This window comes from Catharus ustulatus, chromosome 4 (genome assembly GCF_009819885.2).
Source record: "Catharus ustulatus isolate bCatUst1 chromosome 4, bCatUst1.pri.v2, whole genome shotgun sequence".
NCBI lineage: Eukaryota > Metazoa > Chordata > Aves > Passeriformes > Turdidae > Catharus > Catharus ustulatus.
The window spans coordinates 55,295,416-55,309,608 of record NC_046224.1 but is presented as its reverse complement, the minus strand read 5'-3'; the positions used below and the strand labels follow the sequence as shown (position 1 = coordinate 55,309,608).

Below are 14,193 nucleotides of genomic sequence, written 5' to 3'. Positions count from 1 at the left end.
TTTCTAAATGCAGGGGTGCAGATGTTTTACCTACATAGATTATACTTAGGAAGCTGAGTATTGCACTCATACAAACTCCCTGAATTCAGCTATTCATGTGCACATAAGCCCTGCAAAATAGTTGCTAGGGTTAAGAGAATGAATTACAAATAAATAAGATAAAGTAAAAAAATATGTTTATCATATAAACACTCTAACAGCTAACCTGACTTCCCTGGTAGAACATTTCTACTTCAGGAATTTAACCTATAGGCACACATAATTAGCTCTTTCACCTTAAAGTTGCTGAAAGAATGATTTGCTTAAGAAGATTAGGGTTTTTTTAGTACCCAATAGAAGTACTGACAAATGATCCTAAAATGATTATAGGGGCACTCTTTCAACACCATCTTCTGATCTTTTATTTTGAAATAGCATGCCTTTCAGTCAAAAAACTTTTAATCTGACCTTTTGTGTTTTTCCAAATCAATGCTCAACTTTTAATGCCTTCTGTATTCAAGTTGTGTATGCGATGAGACGGTTTTCAAGGCTCTTTTCATCCACATGGACGATGACCACAAAGGTCTCCTTAAATAGAACTTTAGTGCTAGTTTATTTCTTCTGGTCATTGTAACTGCACACAGCTTCCTGTCTGCACTGGAGCACCTTACCACGCCTGTGCTGACACCACAACCCTTTTTAAACTGCGCTGTACCAAAATTACTTAAGTTAAAAATAATTTTCCAAAATGGGGGGATTTTTAAGGGCAGGTGGAAGACAGAAAGGTGATACTGAAAAGCAAAGACAGAAGAAAGTTGACTCAGTTGGGTCATGGCAGGGAAATGGATTGTTCCATCATTTTGCCTGTATACCATAAACTTGAGATGTGGAGCAAGCACTGTAATAGAGTAAACATTGTAAGACACCTCCAGTGGCTCTGTAGCTATTGTGTGCATAACAGTCGATTTACGCATATAAAAAAAAATCTAAGGATCAAATTTTGAATTACTCACACAGACTTACAGAGTAATCCTCTTTTTAAAGGTATAGAATTATCTGGATCCTTCATTACCACAGTTTAATACATGCATTGAAATTATGTGAGCTTTATTTCTATTTTTCCTATTCCTATAATTCTCAAGCTTGGGAAATTTAACATACTTAGCTGTTAGCATCATCTGGAAAATGATGCAAAAATTTAATTAGCTGATGCAATAAAGAAAAATCAATTTCTATTATTAATTCTTACTCAGTAAAAATGGAAAGACTTTCCTACTTTAAGTTATGCTGCCATCTACAGGCAATCCAGGTTGGAAGAGATCTCTGGCCCCTAGCTTAACTGCCTCCACAAAACAATGATAATAATAAGGGGAAAAGTACGTGATGCTCAATGCAACTGCTCACCACCCTGTTTAATGCCAGACCTCCATTCCCAAACTCAGACCAGCTCCCCTTCTAGGTAACTTCCCCCAGTTTTTATACTGGGCATGATGTTCTGTGGTGTGGAATATCGCTTTGGTCTGTTGAGATCACCTGCCCCATCTATGCTCTCTCAGTTTCCTTTGTGCACCTCCTCACTGGCAGCAGAAAAAAGTCCTTGTCTCAGGACAGTCAACTTGGCAAAAAAGCCAAAACATCAGTGTTACCAACGCCATTCTCATTCTGAATTGAAAATACAGCACTGTAATAGCTACTGAGAAGAAATGAACTCTCTCCTAGCTGAAACCAGGACAGCTGCTCAGAGCTTTATCCCATTTGGTCTCACAAACCTACTCAGATGGAGGCTGCATGCCTCTGGGCAACCTCTTCCATTGCCTGACTGTCTTCACAGGTAAAAAGTCCTTCCTTTTAACCATTCTAAAGCTGACGTTTCAATTTAGGCTCATTGTCTCTTGTGTATGAAGATCCTGGCTCCACCTTCTTGCTAACTTCCTCATCGGTACTGGTGAGCTGCTGTTGATTCTCTCCCAAACCATGTCTTCTCCAAGTTGATGAAGCCCAGTTCCTTCAGCATCTCCTCAAATGACAAGGGCTCCAGTGCCCGAATAGCTCAGAGGCTCTTTGCTGAACTGGTCCAGTTCTTGTACTCTTTTCATGCACTAGGGACCAAAACTGAGCGTAAAAGTTAAAAGTGGTCAAACAACTGCTGAAAATTTGGATGTAATACGTTCCCATGGTCTATTAGTTGTGTCCCTGCTAACCTATTTCAGAAGGTTGTTGGTCATTCTTGCTGCCAAGGAACAGAGCTGAACAGGGCCCATGTTTAGCTGCCCACCAGGTCCCAGCAGAGCTACTGGTGCTTCCTTCCCACAGGTAGCACTTCACATTTGTCCTTCTTGAGTGTCATACAGCTCCCATTGGCCTCTTCCTTCAGCATATCTAGGCTGCCCAAACAGCAGCCTAACTGTCCAGAATATCCATTTCTTCCTTCATTTGGTGTCATCTGAAGATTCAATGAAGGTGAATTCTATTCACTCCCCTAGCCACTGACAAAGACACGAAGCAGGATGGGGCCCAGAAGACATGCCAGTGACACTCATTCCAGGGAGGGGTATCACCCCTTAACCCCTTCTCTCTGAGCCTCATCATTACACCACATTTTCACCTATCTGGTTGACCACCCATCCAAACCACAATGCCCTAACTTGGTTTCACAAATACTGTGGTACACAGTGGCAAACAGACAAGGTATAAGCTCATTTTATCACAGTTAACTGCCTCCTTTTTACATAATAAAAAAAACAAATCGTTTTTTTTTTTCCAAAGTTGGTTAGTATTTTTTGTTGCTTGACAGTAACAGAGTAGAATCTGCATCTGGTAAAAAATGTTACATAGTTTTGGTTTCATTATAAATTTTTCAGTGATACCAAGTACTTGCCTGATCTTGAAGAGCTTACTGAAATAGGTACTCCCAGCTATGCACTACTGAATCCTGAAATCATCAGCATTAACTTAATTTGGGGCATTCATCAAATGTCTGATAAAGCAACTGACAACTTGTCACTGTTGACTCAAGACTTTTAACTTTTACCACTAAGTGCCTGAACATGACGAAACAAAATATTTAGGATACCTCAGTACAACTTTTCAGTTAGAAACCTTTAGGCTGTAAACTTGAAACATTATTGCTTGAATAGCATTTAGAATAAAACATTTTTTAAAAATACAATGTATTACAAGATACATTTGTTTGATGCAAATACTTTTTCAGAACTTGACTTTGCAAGCCAGATGGCTATGCAAACAGGAAATTCATGCTGGCTGCCCATGATTTCTTTAAGTTCTGTTCTACCTGCCTGGTGTAACAGTTTTACTCCAATGCATTCAATGCATTTAGAGTTTGGAATGATTTTGAAATATTCCAAAGAATTTTGGTAATGTCTTTCCTTATCTGTATGAATCTCAGTCCACAAATTTTTCCTGCTCATGACTTGAACCTGTTATTCTCCCTAATATTCTCAGCATTAAATGTAAAGTACCAACATTGTACAATATTCTTGTTGTCTTCCATTACGCAGAATCTTAAAAATCACATTTCATTATTTCTCTCAGACAGACTGTTGCGTAACATGAAGGATCAAGGTCGAATGATATATGAAGAGAGAATTTTAAATCATTCTGATGGTTGTCCTCAATTTTGATCTCTTTTTCACTACTTTCCAAAAAATATGAGAGATTCTGAACATTTTTCAAAATGAGTCTGTAGCACCCAGGTATATTCAGCTGTAACGGAGACACTCTGAATTTGCACAACTCCAGCTCATCCTTAGAAAGTCTTTCATGGTACCATTGTCCAACTTTATTACTGGGATACTTGATACTATGTCCCACCATTGGAAGAACCACCTTCAAAGAAAAAAACAAACATATTTGAGGTAATGCTCATCCATTTCCCTCTAAATAAGTGTGATCATTTAAAATATGTTTAAACCTTGTGTTTTGGGGCCTGAAATAGTAAGCCAGCAGATTCTCTTGTGAAATGAAGCTGTGCATGGCAGGTATATTGAATGCAGAAAAAATAACCAGTGTATCAGGCTTCCTAAAATGAAGCAGCATACAGCAGTTGCCATATATTCAGTTGCCATGCAAGACTTCAAAACTACACTCTGAAAGCTTCAAAAAATTAGAACACCAACTGCTTTTGAAAGTTTTTCCCAGTAAACTGAAATCTTTACTGAAGTGTCAGCTTCAGGATAAATATTCCCATACTGCAAATGATACTGTATTTATTTCCACTACCAAGTAAATTTGTTATGAGAATGGAAATAAGTTAATATGTGTTTTGTTCAATGAGCATTCTGGCAGGGATGAAGACTGCACCAGTTAAATTAATCACATTACTTAAAACAAAACATTTCAATCAAATAGAAAGATCAACAAGCCAGAATTTTTCATACAGACTTACTTGGTATATAGAATATTTGTTAGCTGATTCTTCTGAAGCAGTGACTACATGAACCTGACAAGACATTTAAGAAGAAAATAACACCAACCTTTTAAAAAGTAAAACCATAAGCTCTATTTTAGGAATTATGCACTGTACTCACAAACTTGTAAAAAATATTAAGGTTATATGACTACTGCTGGGGCAATAAACTCAGGTATGAAAAAATCTTAAGATAGGCTTAATTTAAATTAACCAGTTTACTGATAGATGACATTGCATTAAACATTTACTGATGCTAGCAACCACTATTATTCTTTGAGTCTGAAGTTAAAGTCAATGCCATCTTGTGCTACATCAGCAAAAGTAAAAACACCAAGAAAAATATCTAATATTAAGAAGGACTATATCTAAAAAATATCTGTATTATCTATTTTATATCTATATTATCTAAAATATCTATTTTATATATCTATAAAACTCAGTAATTCAACACTGAATTTAACATATTTGCTTTTCATTTTATTTGATCTAATTGTTTCATTAACATTTACTCTTGAAAATAATGGTGAAGAAAACTCTCAATTGAAACACAAGCCACTCCATAAGGGACTGAAGGTAACCTTTCAAATGCTCTTGCCTTCCAATTTGTAAGAGGTTCACCCAAAACAAATTAATTACATTCTGCCTCTGCACACACCTGTTTGTTTTCTAGTAAAACACTGCACAGTTTATGATTTATCTCATCAGGAGAAAGAATCATAGAATCATCTAGGTTGGAAAAGGTTGAGTCCAGCTGCAAACCTAACATTGCCAAGTCCACCACTAAATCCTCATCACATACCTCCAGGGATGGTGTGCCAACTACTTCTCTGTGCAGCCTGTTCCAGTGCTTGATAACTCTTTTGGTGAAGGATATTTTCTAATACACAATCTAAATTTTTCTAGCATAACTTGAGGCTATTTCCTCTTGTCCTACCACTTGCTACTTGGCAACTGTCTTCACAATAAGGTATGCTAACCCTAAAAGAAGAGAGCACTTCAGAATGGACTTCAGCATGTCAAAACCTGGGACCAGACACCCCACTGCCAGATTCTCCTCACACACTCACCTATGGCTCCATTCATAGCTCCCAGGCTGAGCTATGGGCAAGGAGAAGCACTCCCTTGCCCTTTACTACTTTACCAAAATACTGCTGCATTTTTTGAACAGTTGCTACCAGTTTAGATCCAGCACCAGTAAAATTGTGCTAAACATGTTTTGCCTCTGTAGCTGCAATGAGATTGTCAGTATAGCCTGAGGTCATCTTTCACCCTGGACTGACACTCAGCATTGTATATAGGAAAGGTCTGATGTGGAGTGCAAGACTCAGAACTGCACTGACTGGTAACATGGGCACACCCAGAGTCCACTCTGAAGTTTTTCCCCAGTCAGATCCTAAGAAGAGTATTAAATATCATGGAGACAAAATTTTCACATGTATAATTTCTGACCTTCTGTTCCTTCCTCTCACTTGAACAACATGAACAGCCAAAACAGATTAAAGCCGCTAATTATACGTCTAGTTCTTAGGTCTATTTATGGTGAAACAAAAAACATCCTGTATCATGGTTTTTAACTTTGTCACAAATATTAAATGAATGAACCAAAATAAAGGCATTAGAGCATGTCTGCTTATGTATTCAAGTGCATTAAGTTTTTCAGAATTTATTGTTGTTGTTTACTTTTTACAAGAACTACTTTACAAGAAGACTCACCTTGTCATTCAGGGAAACGCTTTCATCATTTTCTTCCAAGAAGACAAGATCACCCTCAACCACTTTTGAGCCGTATGTTTTCAACCTGTATGATGCTGCTTCATTCCAAATTTTACTGCAATAAGCATGGACATAGAATATGCGCAAGGAGTGAGGAATGTTGAGCCATCCTTTGGTACAACCTTCATGATTAACACCATAGCGATTTAAAGCTCGTAGCAACATCTTCTCTCTTACTTTAAATTCTGGCAGCATCACAAGTGTGCCCTTTGCATCTTCTGAAATAAAGAAAAATAACCATGTCAGTAATCCCTGATTATTCAAGTATTACCTGACATTTTAAAACATAATAATAATCAAATAGGGAAAAAAGGTGTCAGTCTAATGTCTCCATGCTTTGACTATTTCCTTTCCTTCAATGTGTCATTTTAGACTAATTTCATCTTGTATGCCTATCAACACAGACCCATGAATTTTATTCTGTCTCATAGAGTATAAATTAAACTAGCAGTCATTCAGTTATTCAGTCTAGTTTGAACAATTTCTTTTTATTAGAAACTTACTTTATCACCCAAAGGGGTTTTTATTGAACCAGGTAACTGAAAGTAAAAATGAAGCTATAAAAGAACATTAAATCTCTCATTTCAGAAGATGTATTTCACAGCAGGTAAAAACCATGTCTTCATTTTAAAGGCAAAAAAATACACTGGTTTCAGGGAAGTCTAACCCTTAACCAAAATGAAAATGCATTTAGTCACATTTTTACCACATTATATAATTTATATATATTTAAAATTTTATGGTGGTTTTTTTTTTTCATATTAAAAATTATTACCTGACAAAGCCTTTTGCACAGACTTCTACATCTGCTTTCAGGAAAAGCCCAGCAGCTGCTTTCAGGTTCTACATCAACAATCAATGTTTTTCCATGCATCATAAAGCCATGTACAGAACAGAATCATTCATCTTATAATTTTTTGAGAAACCAAACATATCTTTGTTTTCTATAGCTGCATATCATAGTTGGTATGTCAATCTACAATGATAAGCAGGCTAATGTGGAATATTTGAAAAGAAAAATACATTTGAAGTTGGGAGCAACTTCAAATTGGCGATAAAGTTCAGCTGAATGATAAAAACAATAAATATGGTAGAGCACTCAGCACACTCCTGCCTTTGAGCTATTTTGTTGATTTCAGTTCAAGAAAGAAAGTAAATGTGTTAAGTGCTGCGTATGAGTTGGGTGCCACATTCCTGTATATTTCCCTCACTAGAGAGAAGTTCATGATCCAAAAGCAGACAGATGGAAGGAGGCCAGAACTCCCCTCTCATAAATCTTAGTCTCTTTCAGCATTATGATACACAGCATTTACTTCTACATTTTTTGCAGCTGCAGTACATTCATTTTCCACTATTTTGCACATCTATCGAGTTTCACAGAATGAAGTATAAGTGGCATAAAGCAGTAGGAAAATAAAAAGTACCTCCCAGTGCAGCAACACATTATTACCTCACAATATCAACTCTGCATAAATATATGGACAATTTAAGTGGACATACCAGTTTGAAGAAAGTATCTTTTGGCATTGTTTACAGGATCATCAGTATCTTCGGGTGTGAAAAATAATTTCACAGCTTTCACCTTAAAAGAATAATTTTTTTTTCAGTTAAATATGACTATTTGTAAGCTAAACAGGTAATCAGGCATCCAATTCTGTCTTAACATATTCTGCAAGCTGTCAAAACTGCATCAGTTCTTTAGTATCAAAGTTAAATTCTCCTTTTCACAGGAGATTCTATGAACAATGTATTGTGTCCCTTCTCAGATTAGAAAGAGGTTTTAGTCACCCAGAAAATGTAAACCAATTTTCAAAGCTCTGTGAGAAACCACTTTCTTGGTCATCCAGTTCAAACTTCTCCATTTGAAATTGTCATCATTCTATCCTGAACAGGAAAGCTCCTTCCTTCCATCCTGTGTGCTTCATGTAAAATTTAGACTAAACACTTTCCATAATCTCATACAGAGGGACAACTATTTTTTATTTTGTCTTTTAATACTTATCTGTGTTAGATTAGATGACACTGTGTCAAGGAAAACACTACAGTAATCTCTGCTACTTGTAATATCAGAGGAGTTGCTGTATTTCCTAACACTTCTACCAACTTGTGACACCTGACTCTTGTCCTCCTCTGTATTGGACTGCACAAGCACATACTGGCACATTTTTAATATAAATAGTAGTTCCTACCTATTTTAAATTAAAATAACTAAGTTAAAACTAAGGATTTAAATCATTACTCCTCAGGGATTGGCACCTGGTCTAACTGCTATCTGATGTCGGATACATCAACAGCAACTTTCATGGGCTGTCCTCAAATCTTGATTCTTATATTTGAAAGATAAGTTTTCCTGATTTTTCTCAGAATCAAAACAAGATTAGAAGGATCCTTTTGACTTTGCAGTGTCTGATTAGTCTTTTACCTGTGCCAAACACTATACATATACACTGAAAAGTACGTTACTCTTATCTTATTGTTACTTAATAAGCTCAGAACTGAGAGTTTGGGGAAGCAGTCAAGGAATAATGGAAAGCAGCAATTTCTTCTATACAGTAGATAACTTACTACAGTATTGAAAAAGCAAATCCTTTCTTATGAACTTATGTGACATTTTTAAGAAGTAAACAGACCCCCAGCAGGATAAAGAAGTTACAGTTCAGAGGCAATCAGGACCATGAATACACACAGTAGGAAGACTGCTTCTTTTCAGTGTTCAAACCCTGTATGGAATGCAATCACTTTCCTGCCAAGTGGCATGATGACAATCCCAATCACATTCCAATCACAGACATAACTATCACCCCAGGACTATTTAAAGCTTCACTTGCTGTTTAAAAAAAAGGTTTTCATTTCAGTATGATTATCTTCATGCTTATGCTGGTATCAAAACTGATCTAGCAATCGCTTCCAGCACACAGATGGATTTATCTCACAAATGGAATTGTTCACTGAGGTCAACTCCAGTGCTAGATATTGCAACATTAATATGAAATTCTCTCGACAGTAAGCACTCAGATTACAAAATGGAAATACCATTTTTTCATTCAGTAAAGCCAATCCTATTTGATCTGTCTGAACAATTTGTCCTTGTCCAAATCGCTGAGGTCCGTAGTAATTCACAAAACCTTTTGTCTAGAATGAAAAAAGTAAGTATGTTACATGTATGAACGTACTGGGTATGATTAATAAGACCAGGCAACAACACACATACATCTATATTTACATCCAAAATGGATAAAATCGGAATCAGAAGATACAGGAAACAAAAGCAAAACTCGTCACTCATTACAATATTTTGGCACTAAAAAGACATCTAAAAAGATGTCTTTTATCAAGTTCTACCATTGTCTTCACATCATTAAAAAGAAACAAAATAATTAACTATATAGAAATAATTATTATTTCAGCTATAGGTCAAGTCAAAGTAATTAAGCTTTTTAAATGTGTCACATTATGGAATCTCTACTCAAGCAAATGCAGCACAGCTAATGAACAGTAACCTCTGGACATTTTTTCTTAAAAACACTAATCTTTTTCACATGAGACAATTTCTGTTGTTATTGCAATATAAAGGTCAAAAGTGAACGCTTCTGCTAATTCGGATTTTAAATCTCCTGATGAGTTCTAGATCACATGTGAGAAGTAAAATCACAGTCATGTGACCCCAAGGAGAACACCCTTTTCTAGAAAATAGTAAGTATACACGGAATACAAAACCAAATATATATTTGTTTTTCAAATAGTTATAATTTTATAAGTTTATAAATTTTATAATCTTGCTTTGGACATCTATAGGTCCAATACACAATTTTGCTTTCACAGAGGATGAAAAATGCATATTTTGGATTAATACATATCCGTTTTGTCATTCCTCTTCTGACCAGTAAAGTAAATCTGAAAAGCAAGACACACAATCATATGAATTTGTGTTCATTTTCCAAACAGCAAAATAAAACAAGTCAGATGGAGCGAATAAAGCATTATAGTACCAGCTGAATGCTGCTCTCAATAAAATTAATTTCTAAAATACATGCAATGTATTTTGCATTTGCACACTGGGGAGTTTTCATTCAAGACTTTATTCCTGGATTAATCCTCTTAAAGCAATTTATATTACAGTTACTGCTTCAAAAGATAGGGCAAGAAAATCAATACTATAAAAAAAATCTACATTTTTTCCCTTCCATTATTTGCTTTTTATTTTTCTTAGTGGTTTAAGAATGTCTGATGATGGTAGTTTCCTTCAGGGACTAAGGAAAACAGAATCAAAATCCACTGCATTTCAGGGGAATCTTCCTTCTCGGAGATGGACATTCCACATACATTCATACCATTAAAGGTTTTCATCCAAGCCAACCATGCATGCTCCTCACAGGGCCAAAAGAGGCAACCAGCTGTCATGTGCACTGAGCATGTGTGTGTATATACAGGTATCACACACTCATTATATGGATGTGTAAGTACATTTTTCCCCCCTGCATCTGCCACAGTGAGACCCATCACTTTGGCTGGCCTCAGCTCTGTGCAGCAAGGGCTCCTATATCCATACTCATTTGTTACTGAATTCCCCTTGTCTTTTGCTGCACCACCCTGGGGTCTCCAGTCTGTAACACAGAATTGATTCACTTGTAGTCTCTTCTTGGAAGGCAATTTTACTCATGATTCCCTAAGAAATGCAGGAAAAACATAAAACTGCAAAAAGCACCGAACTTGGAAAATATTGCCATTATTGTGCTATTACAAGCATTTTCCTTAAAAGTACTTTTTATAACAGCAAAGATTTAAAACTGTTCATTATCAGTAACCATGAGTTTTTCTTACTGCAACACTTTCCATTGCTTCAGATATTCTCTCCTTCAAATCTGCAGAAGAGTCATGACTGTGGTGTTGGAGATCTCTCACAACTATGTCAAAGTGATTGCCCTTCAGCTGACCAAGTCTGAGGTGCTGGTATGCTGGACGGATGTTGTATATTGTCATACCCTTTTTTTCCATTTTGTTTCCAATTTCTTTCAACCTGAATAAATAATTGGGAAAAATTATGAACTATCCTCTACTAAAGCTATACAACTTGCAATGAATGTCTTTTTCACCTTTGCACTGATATTAAAAACTCTCCAAAAATTAAGAGAGTTTGTGAAAAATTATTATAAGAAAACCAAATAAAATGCAGAGATAGAAGTTTTAAAATTTAGTTATAATCTATAAATACTTTTTAAATATTTGCTTCATTGGCATTTTTATGACACATGCTGGAATGAAGCAATTCATCAAACTTTCTAAGAGTAACTGCATTGATTTTTAAATCTTTTTTACTGAAAAACTAGTACTTTTTTTATTCTTCACTCCTTAATGTTCTTCATTAAACAGAAAGGAAAAGAAAAGGTAATGTACCCTAGCAGGCTCCAAAACACAATTGCTCTTTATCAGTCAGCCTTAACAAAAACAAATGTGCTCACACATGCTTGTAATTGGAAACACAGCTGACAATTCAAATATATACCCTTCAAAATATCCACTCAATCTATTTGCTCTTATGTGTAAATAAGAGTCATTCAAATTAAAGGAAAATTTCAGCATAAGAGCTCGAATTTGAAACAATATTTTAATAACTTCATAAACTGTTTATTTATAAAAAATATTTATTTATCCTGCTGTGTGTTTTTCTTCATCATTTAAACACTAATGCAAAGTTTTGCTAATTTTCTCTTGGACAACTGGTGTTACAGTCCAGTTTGTAGTGGAGTTTTACCATTGACATGAGTGCTAAGTCACATATTCCCTAAATCCAAAAAAGATTAAAGCCATTTCCACTGTATTCTATATAGGCAAGGGGAAGACACATCAGTAAGAACATTTCAAGAGATCTGTACCATGCTGATACTTATTAACACCAAAAACTAGGTGCTAAACTGCTTGTACCCCAATTTTTAGTACCTCTCAGGAGTCACCTTCTTCACAACCATAGGCTGCAAAGTTATAGCCTTCTTATCTTTGATGCCAGTGTAACTGAAGTCTGAAGGAAGAACATCAAGCTCAGCTGCCAACAAGCCGATTGCTTCCAGCGTTTCTAGGTTTTCTTTCTGAAGGGTGAAAGCTGAAACAATCATCTCAGAATTATTAGGAACTTACCTTTATGTTTCAGTGCCCTGCCATGACAGATGGGCAGGCTCTTCCCCTCAAACTGTAACAGCATGGAAACTGCAAAGAAACTGTCCTCCTGCCCCACAAAACTAAAGCAAATGCGACTTTTACAGCACAGAAGGAAAACAAATAAAAATAGTACACAAAACTCAGACCAACCAAAAAATCCTGATGCCTTTAAAAATATTACCTCATAAAATGCAATAGACATGCATGGATGTATTGCAGGAAACATTCTCTATAATTGCTTTAATAAACGAGAGATCATAAGTCAAATTTGACCTTACTAACTTCTTCAGTATCTAAAAGCACCTCCTAAAACCCCACAATTGCTTTCAAGGGAAAGCTATCACCCTGGGAGTGCTGATTAAGAGTTAGTTAATGGCTACAATCAAAAGAACCGTAACCACTATCAGTGAGCAGTTGATGTCAAATTGCTGCAGTACCTTGGTTCCCCCATTCCATTCTCCATGGAAGTAACATTACTGCATGGATAATTATTTATTTCAACATAAACAATGGGTCGAGCAGGCCTATGTGTCATATAAAAAAGATCCTGAGTTTCAGTCTTCTACAGAAAGACTTATATATGCCATCTTCATTTAAAAATGTAGTATTTACCTGTATAAACATCTTGCTTCTCCTGAAAACCACCAGCAGGTCGTTTTCTGGACCAACATTTTTCTCGAAATCGTACCATTATTGACATATTTGGCTGATCATTGAGATCTGTCACAGTAAAAGATTTTGTTTCTAAAAGCTTTCCAAACTTTCTGTTGATAAAGTGGTGAACTATTTTTCTGTGCTCCTTGTTTCCATCAGGCTGAAAGGAAAACGTAGAATTTTCTAGCTTCGCATCTAAAAATTTAAAGAAATCACTTGTTTCCTTTTCAGTCACTAATTGACAAAGTTCTCTGTAATCGGGATTTCCTTTTACAATCATTTCATTGTCTTTTGTAACAGTGACTAGAAAGGGGAATTTCTGCCTAACAGCACTGTGCAAATCAGCTCGAATTTTCTTGTCCAGCCTAGGTCCTAGTGAGAACTCCCGAGTGCCAGCATCAGCGCTGTTCTCCAAGCCCCACGCATCCTTCAGATCAGCGGCAAATTTGTGGAGCAGCTCGCTCACGGCCTTGCCGAGTAAGGACTCCAACACAGGGACTTCCCCGAGGCCGGACTGCAGCTCGGGATCTCCCTCACGCTCACTTTTGTCAGGGGGTGCAGCACCGCCGCCTCCCGCCCGGCTCGGGCCGCGCCCCCGGGGCCCGGGCGCAGCGTCCCGGGGAAACACAGGGACACCCGGCCCGGGGGGCTCCGTCCTCCGCTTCTTGGGCTCCCGCGGGCACGGGCTGCTCCGTGCCGGCGGCGCTTCGCTGCTCTTCCGCAGCAGGTCAGCGCGGGGGTCCCTGAGGAGGAGTCCGGGCACCGCGAGCTCTGTCACGACGAAGTCCCTCGGAGAGTTTTTGATAGTGCCGCGGAAGCCGGTGTGCGCCGTCAGGTAAGTGAAGGAGGGCAGCATGGCTGCGGCCTGCCCGGCCCCGGCCAGGCCCGCCGCGCCTGCAGCGGGCCGGGAGGAAAAAGGGAGGGGCGGAATAGAATCAACGGCTCCACAAAAGGGCGGGGAGGGAGCAGGTAGGCAGGCAGGGATGGATGAACAGATGAATGGATGGATAGCTGGATGCAGGGACGCGAGCAGGGAACGAGGCAGGAACAGGCACAGAGAAGCGGGAGCCCGCGCTCCCGGAATCTGCCGCCAGGGGGCGCCACGGCCTCCTCCCCGTGCTCCCATCAAAGGGACCCAAGGACGTTACCAAGTTCCCCAGGGCCGGGGGGAAACACAAAAAGGCACCGAGCTCCCCTCCTCGCGG

General features: G+C 37.9%; 1 protein-coding gene across 2 annotated transcripts; it reads right to left on the bottom strand.

The window, feature by feature from the left end:
* Nucleotides 1-2,663: 2,663 nt before the first annotated feature.
* On the bottom strand, nucleotides 2,664-14,114 carry PUS7L (pseudouridine synthase 7 like). Of its 2 annotated transcripts, none has more exons than XM_033058979.2 (8): nucleotides 12,947-14,114; nucleotides 12,119-12,278; nucleotides 11,003-11,198; nucleotides 9,215-9,313; nucleotides 7,682-7,763; nucleotides 6,122-6,399; nucleotides 4,385-4,438; nucleotides 2,664-3,825 (listed from the first exon to the last, which is right to left on the bottom strand). In XM_033058979.2, the coding sequence occupies exons 1-8, from the start codon at nucleotides 14,112-14,114 to the stop codon at nucleotides 3,502-3,504; spliced, it is 2,361 nt and encodes a 786-aa protein (XP_032914870.1). In that variant the 3' UTR covers nucleotides 2,664-3,501. The 2 variants fall into 2 exon arrangements, with proteins under 2 accessions (XP_032914870.1, XP_032914871.1); XM_033058980.2 differs by having other exon boundaries at nucleotides 12,119-12,264; nucleotides 12,947-13,048.
* Between the last annotated feature and the right edge of the window lie 79 nt (nucleotides 14,115-14,193).

Coding starts and splice junctions, on each gene's coding strand:
- PUS7L (XM_033058979.2), bottom strand. CDS start 14,114: ATGGGAGCACGGGGAGGAGGCCGTGGCGCCCCCTGGCGGCAGATTCCG. Junction 11,199..12,118: donor AAGAAGGTGACTCCTGAGAG/GTACTAAAAATT, acceptor TTATTTATTCAG/GTTGAAAGAAATTGGAAACA. Junction 4,439..6,121: donor GCGTTTCCCTGAATGACAAG/GTGAGTCTTCTT, acceptor ATGTCTTGTCAG/GTTCATGTAGTCACTGCTTC.